Source organism: Eucalyptus grandis, chromosome 6 (genome assembly GCF_016545825.1).
Source record: "Eucalyptus grandis isolate ANBG69807.140 chromosome 6, ASM1654582v1, whole genome shotgun sequence".
In the NCBI taxonomy this organism is placed as follows: Eukaryota; Viridiplantae; Streptophyta; class Magnoliopsida; order Myrtales; family Myrtaceae; genus Eucalyptus; species Eucalyptus grandis.
This window is the reverse complement of record NC_052617.1, coordinates 37,627,373-37,651,212: the sequence shown is the minus strand read 5'-3', so window position 1 is coordinate 37,651,212 and position 23,840 is coordinate 37,627,373. Positions and strand designations below refer to the sequence as shown.

The window sequence follows — 23,840 nt, the reverse complement described above, 5'->3', positions numbered from 1 at the left end:
TAATTTGATTTAGCTCCCAAAATCTACTTGGGTAACTTAATTGTTTTATGGCAAATAATTGTTTACCGTGAATATATATCATAATTTGATTAGACCAACAAACCAGCAAATATAACAATTATCAAGCACAAGAAACTTCTGTGCATAATTTTACATTTGTTGAGAAGTTTTGCTGTTTACAAATACATTTAGGAAACTAGATGGAAAATGAGTCGTGTTAGTGAAAATCATAATTTACAATACCTTCTCTAGTTAATTTTTTTTTGTTAAGTCTAAGCTTAATAAGAGATAAAATCTCGAGATACTTTTTTTTTTTTTTTTTCTATTCATTTTCTAATATTTAAGCTTAACATAAATGGCATGAGATTGATACCATGAAAAACCCAAATTGGTACAATAAATTTACTCTAAAATAATATTTTGATTACCAAAAATCTAATATCGATACATTTATAATAAACTTATTATTCGTTAGTTTCTAATAAATTTTATTATTAAATTATTGAATTGGATGACAAGTGAGGTGACAGTTGATAGGTTAGTCAATTTTACCTTCTATTTGTCACTGGTGTGCTATTTATGATTATTAACGGACTCGTAAGGGACCACCAAACTAGCTCCCTTCCACTGAGTTGGTTTGCTAATCCTTCCCATCCCCTTCGCTTAATCTTATGCTTAGGTGTTGAAATTACTTGTTATCCATTTTTTAGCGAGTAATGAAAGCTACTTATTTCGACAAAAAAAATAAAATAAATTCCAGTTGGGCATTTGTACGAGGAATTAAGATGGGCAAAGGGCTTCTTCGACATTTTCAATCAAATCTTCTGGTTAATGAATTTTCATTTGCTTCCCGTGAAAAGCAAAACCATTGATCTTTCCATTAGCCTATATCTTTAAATTGACAAATTGGTAGCTATTAATCCTCACAATTTTTTTTTAATTAGCTTTAAGTTACGAGAACATTTTTTTTTTTTTAAATATCTGTCCAGGAAGCTCTTCCATTTTTCACTGGCAATTGCACAATGATGACACACAAATCAACAAAATGCTGGACAAAATCATTTTGGAATATTAAGTTAAGGATGATTTCTTTGAGCACCCTCCTTTCACTTGACTAATAAATAATTATGCTTTATACTTATCACGTATATATTTAAGCATGATATTTGTGAAATATTTTTGAAGCGAAATTTTTACACAGAATTTTCAAGTGGCACGGGACTGAATAATCGTGTATGTATATTTCGATAATCGTGAGAGAACCTTGTATTTCTTCTTTCACGCATTGCTTGTGGCTAGTTAATTCTACCCGGGATCATATATTCTTGATAAAGGTGAGGGATCCTACGCTATTCTCATATGCACCGGTTGTGACGGGTAAACGCTTCGCAGCATTCAGGGTGAGATTGGGTCTATTTTTAACCCTTTCGACCAGCATTAAAGATTTTACAAAAATAAATTGACTCAAAAATTTTAGTTAAATAATTAAATGGACTCAAACTGAGGAAGGTGTTTGTGTAGCTGTTCAGCTCAGAGTGCAGGCTAATTCGGCCCAGATCCGCTCCACCCTTGGCCCATGTACGATCAAAGAAAAAAAAAGGAAATTTCAACAATTCCGTCAAATGGAAAAAAAGGAAAAATAAAAAAGAGAAACGGGAAGAACCGCTCCGTTTCGTCCGACCCAGCCGTCTCATTTCCTCAATCTCTCTCTCGGGATCTCTCTCGTAGCTTCGGCATTCCATCGATCGGTTCTTCGATGCGCGTTCGAATGGGAGGAGCGATCTTCCAGGTAATTCCGCAACTCCTCTTCGATCGAACTCCATCACTGCTAGATCGGTCTCCCTCCATCCCTGTGCGCAAGCGCCTGCTCGTGGATCGGAGCTACGCCGGTCGTAGTTTCGTGTACTGCTTCTCACGGCATGGCGATCTCCGAGCTGGCGCCATCGACCGATTCGGCTCGGAATTGAGCTTAATGCGGACGATCGAGGATGTTTCCGTGCGCAGCCGTTGTTCGTGATTGCTGTTTTTGGGCACTCGCGTCCCTTTTTTATTTTTCTTTGAATCGATGCGAGGATGGGAATCGGAGTTTCGGTGAGTAGGAGATGGAGTGGTCGACGGTGCAGCATCTCGGATCTCGAGGCACATAGGGAGAGGCCTCAAGCCCTCGCAGCCTCACGCGGCGGCGTTCCATCCCCATCAAAGCGATTGTCGCCGCGGCTATCGGAACCCATGTCGTCGGTAAATGCCGCTCTCGTGATTTTTCTTGTCTCGCTTCAACGGCTTTGTTTTGCGTTATGTTTCAAATGTTTGGTTTGAAGTAGTTTGGGAGTCATTTGATTGCGGTATTAGTCAGGTTTGTTGTTGTGAAGAAGATGAAATTTCTCATTTCTATAAAGATAGCCAAGTTTGTAAAGTTTCTTGTATGGATATGAATAAAAATAGAGAGAATTTGAGGCAAAATACGGTTTTACCCAAGGATGGTTGCTACTCAAATGCCTAACCTACTCGCTAACTTGAGTCTGGCTTAAAGAGTTTTTCTTGGGTAGATTTCCTATCGAGTGCAATGCTAGATCAGATGTGTACTGGTGATAAACCAATGCCTTTGGCATTATGAGTTACAGCAACGCTTAAAGTAATTCTAGCCAGATTTTCGTTAAGATTAAGAGTTATATTATTAAAAATACTTAATATACATCAAGAGGGAGAAAATGATAGGTATATGATGAACTCAAATTCTTATGGTTTCTTTTTTCCACCAACAATTTTATTTATGGTTTCTACCCACAAATGTTTGGTAATTTGAGAAAACCTATCCTCAAAACGTTTGACTTCTTGTACCTATTAGCGAGATGAGTGGATATACACTGATTATATATTCAATGTCTTTAATCTTTTGGGTGAAAAATTTCTAATACGCAAGACATTGAATGAGAAGTTCAAAACACCTATTTTTTAAAATGATAATATACATATGGGAGTAGCTTGCTAATGACCTACTTGTCATAGTTTTTTAAAGTTATAAGATTGGAAGCATGTAGATGACTTGAAAGGCAACCAGTGAACATAAGATTAGCATTTATGGCCTTGATACACATACGATCATTGTGGAATAAAGTTTGTATATTATGTGTTGAGAAATTGACAACCAATTAATTGAGAAATATATACACCAACTCTATTAACGTGAATCGAAATTTGCTATTTTGTGTGGAAATTGAGTTGTGTTTTGATACATCTTGAACTGCAATTACCATGGTTGTACTGTATTTTATCGTGCCAATTATTGCCAGGTACATAATTAATAATTTTTTTAAACAATTATATCGGAAACAGGGACAAGTACATAAAAGAGGTTTCTTTTCCCTAAAAAAGCTTGAAAGTGGGACTAGGTGGATTTGAGACCAGCATTCTCCCTCATGTGTGGTCAAGAAAAAGTTAATTTATGAATTTTAATGTATTAAGATGGGCCACAATCTACATTGATCACCTATTGCTTTTGACTTTTAGAATGCAGATAGTTTGTATTTTTCAGATAGGTCGATAGCATAGCTTTATGACTTTGGTAGTTTGTTGGGTACAAGAATTATGCAAGCTTGGCCATGTGCATTCTAATTACTAAATTAAGTTTTTGCCACTAAGTTTGTTTTGATTGTGGTGCTGGCTGAGCATGATTCCAACTTTACCTTCTCCTTTTATTGGTTTGGTTGACGAGAACTGTTGCCTTATTTTTGAAGTCTGAATTTGGTTGATATATTCCTTGTTCCATTGGGGCTCTACTTATCACAATTTTTGGGTACCTTTTTATACTGGATACCCAATTGGCAATCCTATCGACCCACCTCCTGCTCATGCAATTAAAAGATTTAACATAAGGTTGGTGCCAACTTATTGTGGAACAAAATACAGTGCCACGTGTAGTTTAACTCAGCTTCTTGAATGATATACTTTCAATTGGGCGAGTGATGCTATTACTTTATGTTAGAAAGTTGAATCCAAAAGTTTAAGCAGATAGTTGTGGGACATTGCATGAGTGTAAGGCCCATCGAAACCCTATAAAGAAGCGATGGAAGATACTTTAACACTTTATATGATTATGGTGTAGTCAATGTCTAATGTTGGCTGTAACTTTGAAACAAAGCAACTGAATGATTCATAGACTACTTTGTGGATGCCCCTGAATAATTTATTAAAACCATGCTGTGATTTGTAGCAAATAATACCACATACTAGACAAGTTTGGCACATTGGGCTCATTTAAAAAAAATTAGTGCTTAGAAGTTACAATGTTTCAGAACTCCCTTGATTCTGGAAGAAGTGGCAAAACTTCCATTGATCAGACAAAGATATCAGTTAGCTTCATGAGGCCTGCCATGTCAATAATCATCTACATTCATTTTTCTCTTTTTTGACCCAGAATTTTTTACATATCATAATACTTTCCTTTTGCCCAGTTTGGGAAAATGTCTGTATTTCCTATAATCTTTTCTCTGCATGTTGTTTGCCGGTGGTGAAAATGATAACTTTTAATTTTTTTTTGTGTCAACCAGAATTTGATGCAGTTACTGGAAGCAAGATTTCGTCAATTGATATCGGTTCTCCTGTTGTTCGGATGCAGTATAGTCCCACTAGTGGGCATGCTGTAATTGCTATCCTTGAGGTCAGTTTCTTGATGGCTTTCTGCATATAGGATTTTAAGTTGCTAAATGAAGATGACGATATGTTCCTGGGATGTTTCTGCGTTACTGTCCTTGCATGGTCTATTTGATGTTTTAGGCTGGTGGTATCATAACTTGAGCATATAGGTATAGGATCCTTTCTTTCATGGTCGATATGTAACAGTTGTACACGTCGCACAAACTTATGCATGGATGCAGATGCACATACTTGTAAAGTTCACATGATAAATAGGAGTGCATGATTTTCATAGTGAGGAAATTTTTGCAGTTAATTACCAATTTTCCAGCTGGATGGAAGTGAGTGATACTTTTGTGACCCCAATGAGGGACACAATTTGATGACCACTGCTTTGACTATCATCTCTAGAATCTAGATCTGCTGTGTTCCTTCTTATTGTAAACTAAATCCAATAGAATGATCTACACTAACGTATCTGTTTCAGTTTTCATGAAGGAAACAAGTAGATAGCTATTGACATTTACTATATACCAAATGTATCTGCTTTACTGATTTTTTTCCTTTCCTTTTCACTCATGGACAAGCATGAGTTATTGAGAGGAAACCCTGCCTCTTCTCTTTCAGTGCTCATTGAGTTAGTCATTGTAAATTTACATTACTCGTGGTAATCTTCCATCTCTAAATCATGCTGCAGTCTTATTTGTTTGATTCTCTTCTTCGTGTATTAGATACCTATCTGAAGCAGTTTTCCTTTTTTTTTTTTGGGTGGGTGTTGTTTCACTTGTGCTTCTTTTCACCTCACTGCTCTTATTCATTCCCTTCACAGGACTGCACAATTCGATCTTGTGATTTTGACTCCGAACAGACCTGTGTGTTACATTCACCTGAAAAGAGGATGGAGCAGATTTCCATTGACACAGAAGTCCATCTTGCTTTGACCCCTCTGCAACCCGTTGTGTTTTTTGGTTTTCATCGAAGGATGAGTGTGACAGGTTAGTTGATCTCTTCATTTGATTTAGTTATTGATCCATTATGAAATGTTTAGTTTTTACATCTTATGCTTTTTCTCCTATGCATTTGTTTTGTTCTCTCCCCGGGGGCGCCAATACACACATGCATGTATACTATATAATTCGCACACACTTTTTAGAGTATATTTTCTATTAGAAGGTAAAGGATTCGTTTTGAGGAAATAAGGGATGTAAATCTATATACAAAAGAACCTCTGAGCTAGAAAGAAACTGAGAGTCTGCTGTATTTATTGAAGCATTTTAATATAAACAGAACTCAAGGGTTAGAGAAACTCAGAGATCTTACAATATTCCAAGAGCACAAAGTTATCACCCACCTATCTGTTAATATCTTAATGGGGAACTCTTTCCTCTCAAGAGCCATGGCCCAAATTATGAAGAAAGGTACAAGAAAGTCGAACTGTTTTACTAAAGGGGCCTATTATACTCTGCCAAGCTTAATCTATAACCTGCCATGATCCAGTTCATATTGTAGGAGCATAAAACTCTGACCAGATCTTAGCTATAAAACACTAATAAATGTTTATGCTTTGGTTTGTGAGGCAATATGGAAGGCTTTAAGTCTATTGGTAGGTTTTTTCCGTCATGATGGCTTGACGGGTGTATATAGCAAGTGGAGAATAAAGTGGCAGGTATTGAAAATTGGAAGAGAGAAATATTCTGAAAGATAAGCAAGGATGAGCTGAAGAAATAAAAGAAGAGCCTTGTTAGGCATGCATTATGCACACTTCCAGAATAGTAAAGTACATCATGCATTATGCTTGAGTGGGCCTCTGCCAATAAGCACACTTACACCTCTGTCCTCTCTCATCTTCAATTTACTTACCTAGAAAGGAAGATGTTCTTAGACCAATGGTATTAAGAGATGGAAGGAATACAGTTGTGGGCATCAAGCCATGAGCTGATGTTGGTGGAAAAAAAGACTAAAAATGAGTGTATCTGATTTAACCGATAACCAGGATATCTCTACTACATTTAGAATTACTGCAGAAAAATTTGGCATTATGCAATCACTTAGTTATATTCAATATCGTTGAAAAGCCTATATACTACATTACTTGAGTTGAGATGCTACTACTTAGATTGGATGGATAGCTCAGTAGATGCAATCTTGTAGCTCTATTGTGTGGGCTTTTGGTAATGCTCCGATTCAGAAATTTGTTTCCCAGAACTGGAAAGCTAATTGTTTTTGGTTGTTTTTTAAACTGAAAGTACGTTTGCTGTATTCTTATCTGGGATATAATGTGCAAGACAAGATGACGACAGATGTCCTTAGCAAAATTTCAGCAGTGCTGCATCGATATATGGTTGCATATGTTTTTGAGCTGTTGCATAAGGATCATCTTGGTCTTTTTGTTCTTTAGTAGAAAGGGTTCTAGGGAATAGATCTTACGTTGTGATCCTGGAAAAAGGCGTCACCAATTGGGCTCTAATAGCTTATTCAAATATCATGGAAAAGGTCCTTAAAAAAGCATAGAAAGAAAGATAAAGCACAAATGCCACTCAAACAGTCATCTGCTGGGCTCATTTTTGAGCTACTTTCTTATTGAGCTTTATAATCTCCAGATTGTAGCTACAGAACTGTCATTTCATGCACAGAGCCTTAGACTTGCTCTTAAATAATATGATTCTGGCAAAGCAGATAAATCTTTGTTCTGGCCTTATTGATGGATCCATATTAATAAGGTTGTTTTTTCTGGCACATGCTTGTAGTTGTTGGAACTGTTGAAGGAGGTAGGGCACCAACAAAAATAAAGACAGACTTGAAGAAACCTATTGTCAATCTTGCTTGCCATCCTCGCCTTCCTGTCCTGGTAACATATTGTCTTCCTTTTTTCTCTTTACTTTCAGTTAAAAGAACTTTCTGTCCTTTTCCTTTGTGGGTACTGCTAATGCTGAACGTTTACTTTTTTTTTCCAACTACAGTATGTAGCTTATGCAGATGGATTGATTCGAGCTTACAACATCCATACATATGCTGTTCATTACACATTACAACGTGAGAGCTCATTCCACTATGCGTCCTTTTGACATTTTAATGTGTGGCTTTAACTGGCTTTGCTTTCATTGCAGTTGATAATACTATCAAGCTCCTTGGAACCAGTGCCTTCGCTTTTCATCCTACTTTAGAATGGGTTTTTGTTGGTGATAGACGGGGTACTTTATTGGCATGGGATGTCTCCACTGAGAGACCTAATATGATTGGAATGTAAGTTCTAATAGTTATCTTGTGATGCATTGGGGTCATTTGTTATGCTTAGGGGGCTTCATCTTGTCAATGACACGTCTATATTATCATAAATATGTGAAAGGTAGAAGAGACTGAATCTTCGGGGTGTTTAGAAAAGTTCGGAGGCTTGAGAACATGAACCAACCTGGTCATACCGGCTCAGAATTTTTATTTGTGTTTTAGACCAGTTTGGTTATTTGGGCTGGTTCATTGGGGAGTCAACTTGTCTACTTGCTCCTTGGTAGTTGGTGCGGCTTCATTGAAGTATGCTGCTACAGAAGTAGGACGTTCTGAGTTCATCTCCTTTCTCCATCACCATTGTCATCATCATCATAGTCAAAGTTGTCTATTGCATCTAAATTAGAGTTGTTTGTGATTGGGTTTGCTTCAATTCAGTTGGGGGTATATTAAGTCTCTTTCCTTAATGACATCTCTTCTTTTACCTGATGCCCTTTATAGTGACATATTTGGGTTCAAATATTTCAACCAAACCCAACCCACTGGTAAAATCACCTAACCAGTTATTCTAGTTTGTTACAGATCATGGACTTTGATGAATTAATTGCCAAGGCAAGTCCCAGAAAATCAGAATCTAAGTTGATTTTCATCAATGGAGCTTAAGATTCCCGTGAAACTAAATAGACCATGCAACCTGCAAGTTAAACAAAGAAACCATGTTGACAATGACTTCAAAGAAACCGTGTTGACAATGACTATAAGTTAACATGCATTCGCTGCAGGGAAATACATTATGGGACTATATTGAGGAAGGAGAATACTTAGCATAAATAGGTAGTAGTTAGGGTTTCAAATAATGATCAATGAGATTAAATTATCCATTCTCCCATTCAAAGAGTGGGTTGGGAGGCGTTTTTGCTGCTACATAGGGTTTCAAATAATGATCAATGAGCTTGGATTATCCATTCTCCCCTTCAATGAGTGGGTTGGGAGGGTTTTTTGCTACTACATTTTATAGGAATCAATCGAGTGTAGGAAAGTTAGATTTCATACTCCCTATGCATGGGTATCTGTTTTGTTTGGATAATTAATTTGGAGACTCAATAAAGGAGAAGCATCCTATGTGTCCATAGAAAAGTAGCCAATAGATGAACCCATGCTGTTTATTTAACTTGTGACATAGGATATCAATTTTTTTGAGCACCTCTGGTCTAAATCAAAACATTGTTTTCACTCTTGTCATCCACAAAGGTGAATTACTAATGTTATAATCATCCTTGGTCCACCTTCAACTTCTGATTCTTTTCCATTTATTGATTTTTACATCACTTTTGTGGGCGTATCATTGAGTGAAGCAGGTCTTAATTCCAGTCAATCAAGTGTAATTATAGGTCTCTGCATTTACTGAAGTTGGCATTTCTGAAGCATGATCACATACTAGGAATCAAATGCCTATTGCAATGTGTGTGGTGAACATGCATAATGTACATTATGTACAGTGGCTAATCTTTTGTTTATAATATGTCAAAAGTAGCTAAATCTTCATGTTTCAAGCTTTAGAAGTGGAGAATCGGTAATGGTCTAGTTACTTTTATATACGAACCCGAAAAATAATATGTGAGTTATATTTTTGGTCATAGCTATTGATTTGCAGTACAATTGTTGCCATGAAATTATTAAAGCTCTATCCATTGCTATTTTAAAATTCTGTCCTTAGACATGACATCAATGTAGTTCTTTTATGTGGGTAAATTGATGAAGCACCAAGGGAATTCACCTATGTACAGATGATCAATCACAATAGAAGGGAGACATTTCCTTAAATATTAGCTTTTGGAAAGATTGAAGATCTTGATAATTGGAGCATTTAATAGGGGGTCAATATCCTGGATAATATGCCCAGTGGAATTTTTTTGGAATGTGGATGAAAAAGTCATGGTACAGTTAGCGTCTCTAGGCAATTGGTGTATAATGCTTCACGACTTGTTATTATGATCTGGACTAGTTGCAATTTGATATAGAGATGTCATTTTTAAACGGTGGGGTCCTCCAAGCCAAAAAGAAAACAAAAAAGATGCTTGGATTGTCCATGATATCATAACAATTTTGCAGTACTTTTTTTCTAATTTATTGATATTTGTGTGGTACATTCTGGATTAGTGGTGACGCAATTCTTACTGTGTTTATAATGTTCTGTTAAGAATTTTATTGCCCCAGTAACAATTTCTGACCATGGATGCATTATTCTAATTACGTGCAACCAGTACGCAGGTGGGTTCTCAACCAATTATTTCAATTGCTTGGCTTTCAATGCTGCGGCTGCTAGTCACACTTTCAAAGGATGGGAACCTTCAAGTCTGGAAAACACGTGTGAACCTTAATCCAAACAGACCACCCATGCAAGCAAATTTTTTTGAACCTGCAGGTATTCCAGATTTATGGGTTCTTCATGCATTTCACAACATCACCATAGCAGAATATGCTGATTTTTCCTGTCGTCTCTTTTTGTGTGAAACCGTCATTTGATACTCAAGGAAGTGCAAAGTGTTTTGATCTTATGAGGAAAAAATTGTCAAGTTCTTTCCTGACGCGAGCAACTCTGATTTCTCCTCTATTTTAAATTCTTATTTCAGTCCAATATGTTTAAATGCTGGCAATGATTTCACATTTTACATATGAGATAATGTAAAAGAACTTAAATATGGAAACCATGTGATGGTTTGTGTTGGAAATTCAATTTGCATTTATTACGTATCATGGGAGTCTGGTGGATGGTGCTTGTTGTGTTGTGGATTGAACTTTGTGTTTTGTTACTTGGTTGATAAGATTTGCACTGGCTTTTTTGGCAGCTAGCTCGATAAGTATTCTAAGTATTTTTGTTTTCCCTGCATCTTGTTGACCAGCTTTTGATATTGAAAGTTGTGAAGAGGCTTTTTCTCATGGATATTGAAATAATGGGTTTTTGACCCCCCAGTTGCTAAAATATGTTCCATTCCATGGGTGAAAGCTGCTTCTTTTTGGATTGTTAGTCTTCCAGCTGTTGACCCATATATAAAATTTGCATCGATAAGAAGTCAGCATGAGTTTGGTTTGCTTCTTTATGTGAATGAAGTGCTTATCTGAAGCATGATAGGATGATTCAGTATCGATCTATAAATTATCCAGTTGGATGTGGAAAGTAAAGCAATAATCATGATCACATGCAGTCTATTTTGCAGGAGTCATTAGTAAAAGCTCCATAATCTATGTGGCATTGTTAACATATAACAAATATTTTGCCAAATAAGAAATAATTATTACTGGTGTTCCATAGTCCTGACTACTAATTTCTTATGAACAGAATCAGTGTTCCAAAGATGTATTTTCATTTTCTTCATGAGTTCTTGACTTCTGCAACTTTGATGTTGTTGTCAACTGTTGAAGTGCTGGAGCTGAAATAACTGATGTCTAGTTTCTCCTCTGCCTTGCATGTACTTGCACATATTCTGATCTGCTTTGGCTCATGGTCTTCTTGATTTTGGCTGCAGCAATTGAACCAATTGATATCCCTAACATTTTATCTCAACAAGGGGGAGAAACGGTGTATCCCTTACCACGGATTAGAGCATTAGAAGTGCATCCCAAATTGAATTTAGCCACTCTTCTCTTTGCAGTTACGTGCAGCCATCTACTTATTACTACCAAAGTATCCTGATTGGACTTGTGAAATGAATCTCATTTTTTTCCATTGACAGAGTATGGCAAGCACTGACAACCCGAAAAGTAGAGCTGCATACACTCGGGAGGGACGGAAACAACTCTTTGCAGTTCTCCAAAGTGCTAGGGGGTCTTCAGGTGATTTCTAGTATTTACCTTGATGTACCATTTGACCTATTTTTTTGTTATTAACAACTGCTGAATACTCTCATCTATGTATAAGTTGATTTATCCTTCTCTCAATTTATTGCTGCATCTTCGGATATTCTATAGTGTCGATGCTTTTCAAGCAATTTCAGTCAAGTTAATAGTCATGAGCTATATTTATTGACAATGTGTTTCTTTGGTGAATGTTTGGTCTAACTTATGGATAACTTTTGAATGTTTAAATTCCTTCTTTGAGGAAAATGTGTGATTTTACCAAGAAAAGGAGTGGCTTACTTGGCAATTACCATGGACCTCTAGGCATTAGATTTAGGTTCTAGTTTCATGACCCTCTCTTCCACCCAATGGGTGATTGAACGTATCTTGAATCCCTTTGAATTCTGTCCCCTTTCTTGTTAAGTTTTAGTTCTAATTGTTATACACTTTTCCTCTGTGGGGTTAGAGAACTTATCTTCAATCCATGCATTCTGAAATATTTGCTTTTGTATGTTTTAGTAAAATTATAGACCATCATCAGTGACTTTCCTGAAATCCTTCTAGTGCATCCTGAAAATACATCTAATCATATATCATCTTTTTACTGTCATCAAGTAATATTTTCATTGGTTATGGCTAATATTTTTATTCTAGCTTCCAATATGTGAACTAATAATTCATAAGTGATGTGCAGCATCTGTTTTGAAAGAGAAACTTTCCTCCTTGGGTTCCTCTGGAATCTTGGCCGAGCATCAACTTCAAGCACAATTGCAAGAGCATCACTTGAAGGGGTGAGTCCAGAAATTCTCACAGCGTTCATTTTTTATTATACCCTGTTACATGAGCTTATCTGTTTGCTGAAATCATTTATGCTATTCTGTATCTTTGTTGAATGATTAATTTCTTTTTGATCTTTTTCCAGTCAAAATCACCTTACAATTTCAGATATTGCAAGGAAGGCATTTCTTTATAGCGTATGTTTCTTCTTTGCTTTAATTTTTGTGGACTAATGTTGATTATTTGTCTCACCTTTCTGTGCTTTACCACATATATATCTAATGGTTTTTTTTTTTACCTCAGCTAACTAATTTGGCAATGTGTGGCTGCATGTTGCAGTCTTCTCCCTTGGCCTTTGTTTTTCTTCTCCAGTCCTTTGTATATTCGATGAAATTTACTGAAAAAATCGTTCACCACATGATTAATATTTAAGATTAGATAGCAGAAGGAAAGCTTGCTAATAAAATACAAGACTGATTCAAAGTTATTGAATATATAATCTCCAAGTTACACAGTATGATGAAAAGAAGTATCAGCCGAGACATGAGTCCTTTTCTGCTTTCCAGATTTTTGAACCATGGGTGGGCTGTATAACATAGTCTTATGTGGTTGTGTAATCACTCTTTACATATAAGGGTATGGTTGAGTTGTGGAAGTTTTAAATTTATAAATCTTCTTGCATCTGAAATACGCTATAAGATTTGCCCAAGCACAATATTAACTAAGACGGTTTACCTGAGAGCTGCATTTTGTGTTATTGCACTTTGAATATAGATGTAGTGTCTCCTGGTTTGAATGAGAATATGTACTTAATTCTGTCTTTCATAAATGGAGCATAATTAATTCAGATTTCAGTTCAGAAGTCAGTTGGCTGCATTAGCTAAAAATTTGAACCTTAAAAAGACTTTCATTGAGCGTAACCCATGCAATGGGTTTCAATCTTTCAGTAGGCCTGGATTGGGAATTTTTGAAGGCCCAAAGGAATGTGCTCTAAATTTGTTTACTATTAACGCATTGAAATGCTTATCAGGTCTGGGCTGGTTAAATTGCTTTAAATTCATATTGACAAAACCCTTGAACTTCAACTTTCTTTGAATTTTTATCAGGAAATGATGACATTTTTACCTTTGGCAATAAGTGGTTTCACTGTTTCTATTATTTTTCATGCTGGAAAAGATTTCAGATTTGTGGGTGCTATTTGATGTTTTTCTGTAGTAGGTGTTTTTCCACCCTATGATATTACCTAGCCTGTCTCTATTTTTCTCTTCAGATTGTTCACACTACTTATTGGTATGTTGTTGCAGCATTTCATGGAAGGTCATGCAAAAAGTGCTCCTATTTCTCGATTACCCCTTGTTACTGTCTCCAATGCTAGCCATCCTCTGAAAGATATTCCTGTTTGCCAGGTAACTTTTCAGTCTCTGATGCTCAATCTCTACAATCTCTATCTATTTTCATTGTATTTTTGTCTGAAGCCATTTTCATTTGGCAGCCATTCCATTTGGAGATGAATTTCTTTAATAAAGACAGTCGAGTCCTTCACTATCCTGTCCGAGCTTTTTATGTAGATGACCTAAACCTCATGGCATACAATCTTTGTTCTGGGACAGATTCTATCTACAAGAAACTTCAAAAATCGGTATGATGCAACGCAAAACCCTGGCATCTGGAATATTGTTTTGAATTGTCAATCATCTTAGGCTAATGTCTCCAGAAACTTGTCCTCTTATAATTGATGCAGTATGTTATTTCAATTGCAGATCCCTGGGAATGTGGATTACTATCCAACACGCATAGTCTACAGCATGAAGCAGCATCTTTTTTCTCATTGTTTATGAGTGCAGAGGTGCTGCAAATGAAGTTTTCCTTTACTGGGAAAATACTAATATTCAGGCTGCTAACAGTAAGGGGAGCTCGGTCAAAGGTTTGTCTTTCCAATTTCCAAGGAAAATCCACTTTTACTTAATGTACATCGATATAAAAGCCACAGAATGACTTAGATCATTCATTTCTGAACTTTTCAGGTTTAAATGCTGCATTTGTTGGTCCAAATGAGAATCAGTTTGCAGTACTCGACAACGACAAATCTGGACTCTCTTTATTTGTACTACCAGGAGGAACTTTACTAGAAGCTGATAATCAGAAGAAGGAAGCTTCTAGTGCTGAGCAAAGCGAATCTGCAGATACTAATGTTGGTTCTATTCAAGGCCCTCTTCCATTCATGTTTGAAACTGAAGTTGATAGAATTTTTACGACTCCTATAGGTACCTGAAGAGTGGAATTTGCTTTTGTCATTCATATATCTTGTTAGATGCTTTTACATGATCCAGATTAATGTGCAGAGTCAACTTTGATGTTTGCTTCACATGGGAACACCATCGGTTTGGCGAAGCTGGTCCAAGGGTCCCGCCTTTCAACTACAAATGGCCATAACATATCGACAAAGCAGAAGGGAAAAAATCCATTAAGCTGAAAGTAAATGAGATTGTTCTCCAGGTAATGTTAACTAGAAATGTTTTAAGCCTTCTGGACTCTTTATCCAGTAATTGATTTTGCAAATGGGTTGGTATCCCCTTTGTGCCACTTGAATGAAAATGTTCCTGATAAGAAGAGGGCTATCTTTTACCTTTAACTAATTTTGTCCAGGCAACCTGCAGTCCTGACAAATGATATAAGAAAATGTCCATGAGGATATATTTTTATTTTCTGTGTGACACTAGCATAAAGATACCCTTGTCGAGCAGAGATCTGAGCAATTTTCACCATTGTAGTTAATTTTATCTTTTGTGGGTCTTTTAGAATGTTATAACATGTTTCTGTAAACTCTTGGTTCCTGCATGAGCTTGTGATTTTTTTCGCTTTTTGGCCACATGTAGTTTGCAGTTTGATTTGGGAAACCTTTCTCTTAATACTAGTCATGAGGACACTTTGCCGATTTCAACCAGCTATAGAATTGGAATTAACTTTTTATTGAGGGCAGATATAGGCTTTAGATTGTTCAGGAGCACCTGAGAATTGTGTGCACTTGGAAGAAAAATCTGCGATCTGTAGATAGTGGATCTGGATGAACATTGTTAAATTACATTTGAGGAATATGTGTTGAGGTGCTGCTGATAGGAATGAAACTGCTTCTGTGCACATATTATAGCATGTGTTTTTTTGTAACTTTCGGTAGGAAATGAGAATCTCTTTGTAAGAAAATTGATCCTCTTCCTCTTTCCCTATCTGTGAACTAATTTCAAGAATGAGGAGATGTAAAAGCTCCATTGTTTCACTTCAGAATCTGCAAGGGTGTGGTCATAGAAATGTGGTTTAAATTTTCTTTTAGTATCAATTTCAAATGATGCACTCTAGTTTTGTGGAGGATTCATGTCCTCTCCTCTGACTTCTTTTGCCACCTTGTTGCTGGTTCAACGACATAGCTGTTACCTCTTGATGTGATCCTATCTGCTGTTATGTGATTAATTGAACTCATCTAAATCATACTGGCTTGATGTCCTGATTGTTAGGTATTGTTGTTTAATGTCGATAATCCTATTGACATGTGCTAGTATACTTTTTCTTTTGTAATTTTATGTATGACATTGAATAAATGCGTTTGCCAATTCAAATGTTGATGTCAGTCGGACTTCGGCAGGTGCATTGGCAGGAAACTCTCAGAGGCTTTGTTGCAGGAATAATTACTACGCATAGGGTTCTTATAGCATCTGCTGATCTTGATGTGCTGGCAACCAGTTCTACCAGATTTGACAAAGGAATGCCTCCAATATCCTAATTTAGAGGCTTTTCAATTAGCCTTTTTCCTCTTGGCTACATGTGCAGTAGAGTTCATGCTTTTCACATGTACAGATTATGAAAATTTTGTTATTGATGTGATGAGAACATTGTATGTTCTTAACTTCACCTTACTTCAGATCTATTTTATGGGTTGGGCCTGCACTTCTGTTCTCCACAGCCAGTTCAATTAGCGTGCTTGGCTGGGATGGGAAAGCAAGGACCATTCTCTCTATCAGTATGCCTTATGCAGGTGCTGAGTTTTGTATTTTTAGGATGTTTTAAAAAATTTCCAGCATTTTTTAAATTTATATTTCATCTTTTGATTTTTACACTGTCACTGTACTTCTGACACCAGGATGATCTTCCTTTCCAGTTTTGGTAGGTGCTTTGAATGATAGGCTGTTGCTGGCCACCCCTACCGAAATAAATCCTAGACAGAAGAAAGGAGTTGAAATTAGGAGCTGTCTTGTTGGACTTCTTGAACCTCTTCTTATTGGATTTGCCACAATGCAACAACACTTTGAGCAAAAAATTGACCTTTCTGAGATACTATATCAAATAACGTCAAGGTACTCAACCCTGATGCTACACTGTCTGGAGTGAAGATGTACATGTTATTGCTAAATGAATTTGCATGAGATCCTAGTGAAACCTGACATGCAATATCTTTTTTGGGTAACAAGGTTTGACAGCTTGCGTATAACTCCACGATCACTCAACATCCTCGCAAGAGGTCCTCCTGTTTGTGGGGATTTAGCTGTATCACTCTCTCAATCGGGTCCACAATTCACACAGGTTTGCTTTTCACCATGTTCAACAGACTTCATCATAATCAATCATCTTAGGACCTATCCTGTTTATTTACTGTTTTGGCTGTCTAGGTCTTGAGGGGTATATATGCAATTAAAGCCCTCCGATTTTCTACGGCTCTATCAGTCTTGAAGGATGAGTTTTTGCGTTCGAGAGACTATCCCAAATGCCCTCCAACTTCTCATTTGTTCCATCGTTTTCGACAATTGGGATATGCCTGTATCAAGTAAGTAGACATAAGTACCTAGTTGGGAACTTCACTTGCCTCGAGAAATGTTCACATTACATGTCATTCCTAATAATTTGTTTCAATTCTTACAACTCTTAAAGTCCACCTGTACTGTTAATTTCCGTTTCTGCTTGTAATTATCTTGATCCGACATTTGCTCCCATATACACCAGATTTATAATAAATCAATATAGTAATGTATAAGGGATTTCCTGTTGAAATCTATTGTTTTCTTGTATATTCTTTGGTCTAAATGCTTGGATTTGTAAATCCTATTGGTATGAATGAGGTCATTGCTGGAAATTTGTGCAATGTTTGTTTGGGCAGTGATGATTTGGTGCTGGAAGAACTGGCTTGTTGAGCTTGACTGCCAATAGTGTGACAAGTGAGACATTGGACGGCTTTTACTATGGAGTGGGTTTTTTTTTTTTTTTTTTCCTTTTTGGTCAGAAGTCTGGAGTGGTTTTGAGTTGGTGATGTTATTGTTAATTCCTTTTTAGCTATATTCCATATAGCATGATGACAAACATATTACACACATGCATCCTTTGTTATTCAAAATGATACTTAGACTGCTATACAAAAAGATGCATGGAATTCAATTTCTATGTGATCTTGCTGCTTCTGTTTAACATGTGAGGTGACACATTTCGTTCTCCACGAATATCTCTGAAAATATATCCGAAATGCAGTTTGAAGCTCTGATGTATTGTTTAAGCGTTATTTTTCGATGAACACCATGTCAGTTATTAACGTGAATATTGACTTGGGGAGCCTTGAAAATTGATTATTCTCAAGCTTGCGAATATTGTTGATTGGGTCGCGTGGTTGAATACCATGGTATATTTGTTTAAGTTGGCAATACTAGCCTTGCCTAAGTATACATAATCTTGTCTATTTCACTGCTTTAGTGTATGGGTCCCATAAGTAATATTTGTTGACACTTGACCTCAAGTGCATACAGAATGGTGTATTGAAGAGATAATATTGTACTTGCGGGTCCATTTACTTGTGCCTGCCTTCAGTTGCTAATAGAGAATTGACATGCAGGTATGGTCAGTTTGACTATGCAAAAGAGACTTTTGAAGTCATATCTGACTATGAAAGTATGCTGGATCTCTTTATATGCCACTTGAACCCCAGTGCCATGCGACGTCTTGCTCAGAAATTGGAGGAAGATGGTGGCGATTCAGAAATCCGGCGATATTGTGAACGAATTTTGAGAGTCCGCTCTACAGGATGGACACAAGGAATTTTTGCTAATTTTGCTGCAGAGAGCATGGTCCCTAAAGGACCCGAGTGGGGTGGTGGAAACTGGGAAATTAAGACCCCTACTAATCTGAAGGACATACCTCAGTGGGAGCTTGCGGCTGAAGTTATGCCATATATGAAAACAGATGATGGTGCTATTCCATCTATAATTGCAGATCATATTGGTGTGTATTTGGGTTCAATCAAAGGAAGGGGCAATATTGTGGCAGTTAGGGAAGACAGCTTGGCCAAAGTTCTCATTCCTGTTAGAAATGACAGTAAGCCAAATGGTATACAAACTTCTTTGGTGAAATCAACATCTAATGGCATTGCCAAGGCCGACTCCAAGGCTGAATCCTTGATGGGTCTGGAAACCCTTACAATGCATACTGCTACTGCTGCAGACGAACAAGCCAAAGCTGAAGAAGAATTTAAGAAAACAATGTATGGTGATGATGGTAGCAGCAGCGATGAGGAAGGTGTGTCCAAAACAAAGAAATTGCAAATAAGAATTAGAGATAAACCTGTTGCCTCTCCCGTGGATGTTGACAAGATCAAAGAGGCAACAAAGCAATTCAAGCTAGGTGAGGGTTTAGTTTCATCAATTAGTAGGACAAAGTCATTGGATATTGGGCAGAGCTTGTCACAACGTTCTGCTTCTTCAACTGGTGGAATGGTTACTGGCCCTGCAGGTTTTAGTCCGGTTTCTGCTCCTGCAGATATTTTTGGTACTGATGTGTTATCACAATCTGCACCAGCAGCACAGCCTGGTCCTGCCATTATGGGAATGGGGGTGACAGCTAGACCCATTCCTGAGGACTTCTTCCAGAATACCGTATCGTCCCTGCAGGTTGCAGCTCAATTGCGTCCTCCTGGGACATCTCTCTCAAAAATGGGTGAACCTGCTAGAGGCGTTGAAACTGGAAAAGCAACAACTAGTCAGGTCAATACATCTGCAGCTGATATAGGGCTTGCTGATGGTGGTGTTCCCCCTCAAGCCTCTCAACAACCTGCTGTCCCACTTGATTCAATTGGACTTCCTGATGGTGGCGTTCCACCACAAACTGCTGCTCACACTGTAGTAGCACCGCAGCCTCAGGCTCAAGTCCCCATCTCAACCCAACCTCTTGATCTTAGTGTTCTTGGGGCTTCAGCTTCCACAGATTCTGGAAAACCTGTCCATCCTGCTTCTCCACCAGCATCCGTGCGGCCTGGACAGGTGAACTTAAATTATTTACATAGACGTATATTGAATTGTGAAATTGTCCTATAGATTTCTTCTCTTGAGTATTGAGAAGCATTTCCACCTATTTGGATCCCATGAAGAGTAGTTTTGGGGCTTCTAAGTTCTAGACTAGTGTAACGGGCTAGTCTTTGCTTCTCTCTTTTGCTATAGTATGAAAGTTGTGTTAGACTGCACAAATGCTTATGGTTTGATAATGCTGCTGCTGTAGTATGGCAAAGAGCAAGATTCTGGAACTATGTTATATGAAGTAAAATACTTTAACACCTTGATCTATTGAGTATTTCTTTCTTTCTTTCTTTTTTTTCTTTTTACTTTTTAAAATTTTGTGAAGAACTCCATTTGATCTCTCTCTTGTTATGGACAACAAAGTGGGGCTGCATCCTGTTTTATTCTCATTTTTCAATGATGTTGCAATCTTAACGTTGTCAAAGTTTTGCTTGATATATGATTAGATGATTGTACATTGAGGTTATGCATTAGTTGGCCAGTGGCCACATTGAACTCCCACTCTGCTTCAACAACTGATTGATGAATTCCTCATATGGAATGCATGTTAATTTTATGTTGTTGGCATTTACAGGTTCCACGTGGGGCTGCTGCATCAGTATGTTTTAAAACTGGTCTTGTACACCTTGAGCAGAATCAGCTAGCTGATGCATTATCTTGTTTTGATGAAGCCTTCCTGGCACTTGCAAAGGACCAGTCACGTGGGGCTGATATTAAGGCACAAGGCACTATTTGTGCTCAGTACAAAATTGCAGTTACTCTTCTACAGGTGTGTGGTAATTTTTATGTCAGTTAATGTAAATTAATGAAATGCTCGTTTTGATTTTGAAGGCAAGTCAGTTTAAGTCTGGAAAATCTCTTTCGGTTCATTTTGTCAGTATTGTTGAACATGCAAATTTCACGACTTATTCTTATAGGTGAACTCTATTTCCTCTAGATATCCATAATTTGGCCATATTATTATGCCCAAACTTGCATCATTACATTTTTTATATTGACACTGCAGCTCTGAAAACCTTCAGCACATTTTACAAAGGAATATTTGTGGAGACATGGTCTAATCTTCTATGGTTTTCGATGTATGACTGCCACTTCTGAGAATGCTGCATTCATTTTAGTTGAGTAGTCATATCCTGAATATAGAGAATTTGACTACAGCAAGACCCACTCATGGAACCTCATCTGCTCACATTATACAGCCAGAGTAAAATTTCACTTTGCCATTCTGTAAGCGGTGCCCAGAAAAGTGATTACTATATGTAATTGCACGAGGTTCTTTCTTGTTAGTGAAGCCCATTTTTCTGTGACATTGTCAGTGCCACCTCTGTGATATGAAATTTGTTTTGATATAATGCAGAGAGTTTGGGAGGATAAAGTAGTCATAATCAATAAGGAGTCCGCTTAATTGTTTTCCCCATTATTTGAGTTTCTTCAGACCACATCTACCTCTATTGACTTTGATACCACAGGAAATTGGACGCCTGCAAAAGTCCAAGGTGCCAGTGCAATTAGTGCTAAAGATGAGATGGCCAGACTATCCCGACATTTGGGTTCTTTGCCACTACTTGCAAAGCACCGAATAAATTGCATTCGGACTGCCATCAAACGAAACATGGATGTTCAAAACTTTGCTTATGCCAAGCAGATGCTTGATCTCCTCTTGTCAAAAGCACCTCCAGGCAAACAGGACGAGCTAAGGAGTCTTATTGACATGTGCGTTCAGAGGGGTTTGTCCAACAAATCTATTGATCCTTTGGAAGATCCTCTCAGTTCTGTGCTGCCACTCTCAGCCGTCTTTCAACTATTGGGTACGATGTCTGTGATCTATGTGGAGCGAAGTTCTCAGCTTTATCAACTCCTGGATGCATCATATGTGGTATGGGAAGCATCAAAAGATCGGATGCTCTTGCAGGTCCTGCTCCTGTACCTTCACCATTCGGCTAAAGACATACTCTCATTTATACACAGATATGAGAGTTTTGAGTTCTCAATCCTCTAGGCTTCATGTTGCTTACTCAATGATTCAAGGTGCTGCTAGATAAAATGCTTCTGTAGGATGTTGAAGCTGCTTATTGGAGAGTTTGAATAGAACGTGTGCCCTTTAGGTACGTACTCTCTGTATTCTTTTGTAGGAGCTTGTGGTATGCTTCCAAATTTTCCCTTGTTTTATTCATTGTATATGTTGAGCCATTTTGTCATGGCCACGCATTCATGTCACCGGTGTGTATATGTAACATACAAATTCTACTAGTTGAAGGTCCTCATTGATTATTGTCCATTGATCTGTAATGGAAAAAGGAAAGACTAGAGAGTGACTCGAAGGAAGAGTGGCTTGTTGTGGAAGTTTTTTTATGGCAAATGATAGATGCCGGAAATCAAATGTCCTAAAGACCAAGTGAAGTTGTTTTCTGAAGTTACATCGGAACTCTCCTGTGAAGAACTTGTGGCTTAACCGGGGTAATTTTCATGGACGAATGGAGCGCTAGTGTCCATGGGTTTTATTGGCGGTTGATGTAGTTTATCTTTGATGGATGCTGTTGCAGGATTTTGCTTCTAATTGCTTATGTGATGCTTTGTCTAGTTACTGCGTGCTGTCGGCGATATATAGATAGATTCACTGATTCTCTGACCAAGATATATTTTGACTTACCCTTTGGTCCCAAAGACCTTTAGAGGGAAGTAGGAGGGAAAACAAGCCTTAGTGTTGGTAGGAACTAATATTGACGAACAAAAGCGCAATGATTGTCCAAATTATCATCATTTCCGAGGGAATGCGCCAAATGAAAAGTCGATCTTCGATGTCCCACCAGATCCTCCGCAGGTGTATTGAAATGTATCTTTGGTTCCACGTCAGTAGCATTCAAATCCAGACTATAATAAGGTCTACGTTCATTTTATAATCTCTCTCCATCCTTCAACACCTCCAAATATCGAGCTATTTAATGGTTGATACCTCTCTGATACCTTCATATTCCAAGGAGAAGGAATAATGCACTGGTATTTTTTTTGTCGCAAGTTAGATGTAAAGATGGCTTCGGATTGTCCCAGGGCAAGAATCCTGAGAATCTTTTAGTCAATCTTGAATTCTAGTGTTTGCTCAAAAAAAAAAAAAATTCTAGTGGAAATATACACAAGCCTTTTTAAGGACATGTATCAGTAATGCGGGATCAAAGTTCATGAGCACCGCGCACGCTTCAACTAGCTTTTTCCAGCCACGAGGGTTTATCTCGGCATGGAAATGATACTTTGGAGTGAGGCCTACCAACGAGGTTTGACTGACCTTCCGAGACCGAGTGAGGAAAAAGACGAATCTTTGTCCCTCACGATTAACAATCATGTCCCGGAGATTGACTAAAGTAGCTACTTGCTCGAGTTTAAACCTGCTTGTTTGCCACTACAATGAGTGCACGTGGGGCCGATTGACCCGAAAAGCATTTTTAGGGGGGATCTTTCAAATTTTAGATCGTGCACCGATGGTCACAGCTTCGAGATTCCAGGTGTTGAATAATTCTCAAGTCGTGCACCCTTGGTTATATATATTGGTGAAGAATATTAGGTACAGTTTGTAAATTGGGTGCTACAGTGTCGTACCTGTAATACATTGTCTAATGGGTGCACCAAAATTGTCGATATTTCTCTTTTCATCTTTCATTATTATGGATTAATGTTACAAAAAACCTCAAACTAATGCTTTGTGATTTTTTGGATCACAAAAAATCAGAAACTAGTTTACTTGTGACAAATTTATCCCAAATTATATTTTTGGTTAGCAAAAATCTCAAGTTGGTATATTTATGATAAATTTACCCCAAATTGTTATGGATTATCATGTGGATTTGCCATGCCAATTAAGTTCTTGTCTTGTGTCATCTAGCTTAACAATTTTTGGTAAAATTTGAAAGAAGTTAATGGATGGTAAATGTATCATGAGTGTACAGGTGTGGAGTTTGGGTGACCTAAAAATTAGTTTGTGATAAATTTGTGACAAGTATTGTAGTTTGGGATTATTCGTGACCCAAAATTTAGTTTAGGGTAAACTTGTCACATGTGTAC

General features: G+C 37.5%; 1 protein-coding gene across 1 annotated transcript; it reads left to right on the top strand.

The window, feature by feature from the left end:
* The first annotated feature begins 2,102 nt into the window (after positions 1-2,102).
* On the top strand, positions 2,103-22,182 carry LOC104449562. Its single transcript, XM_039316137.1, is given in 30 exon segments — positions 2,103-2,132; positions 2,135-2,203; positions 2,205-2,238; positions 4,548-4,657; positions 5,462-5,627; positions 7,380-7,480; positions 7,593-7,665; positions 7,740-7,875; positions 10,119-10,279; positions 11,382-11,506; positions 11,589-11,688; positions 12,386-12,482; positions 12,614-12,665; positions 13,773-13,874; positions 13,961-14,107; positions 14,229-14,288; positions 14,290-14,392; positions 14,493-14,732; positions 14,811-14,912; positions 14,915-14,964; positions 16,106-16,234; positions 16,378-16,495; positions 16,619-16,814; positions 16,929-17,040; positions 17,127-17,281; positions 18,335-19,754; positions 20,362-20,556; positions 21,257-21,275; positions 21,278-21,550; positions 21,553-22,182. Coding segments are annotated over 30 exon segments (4,854 nt in total). The 3' UTR covers positions 21,732-22,182.
* The last annotated feature ends 1,658 nt before the right edge of the window (positions 22,183-23,840 follow it).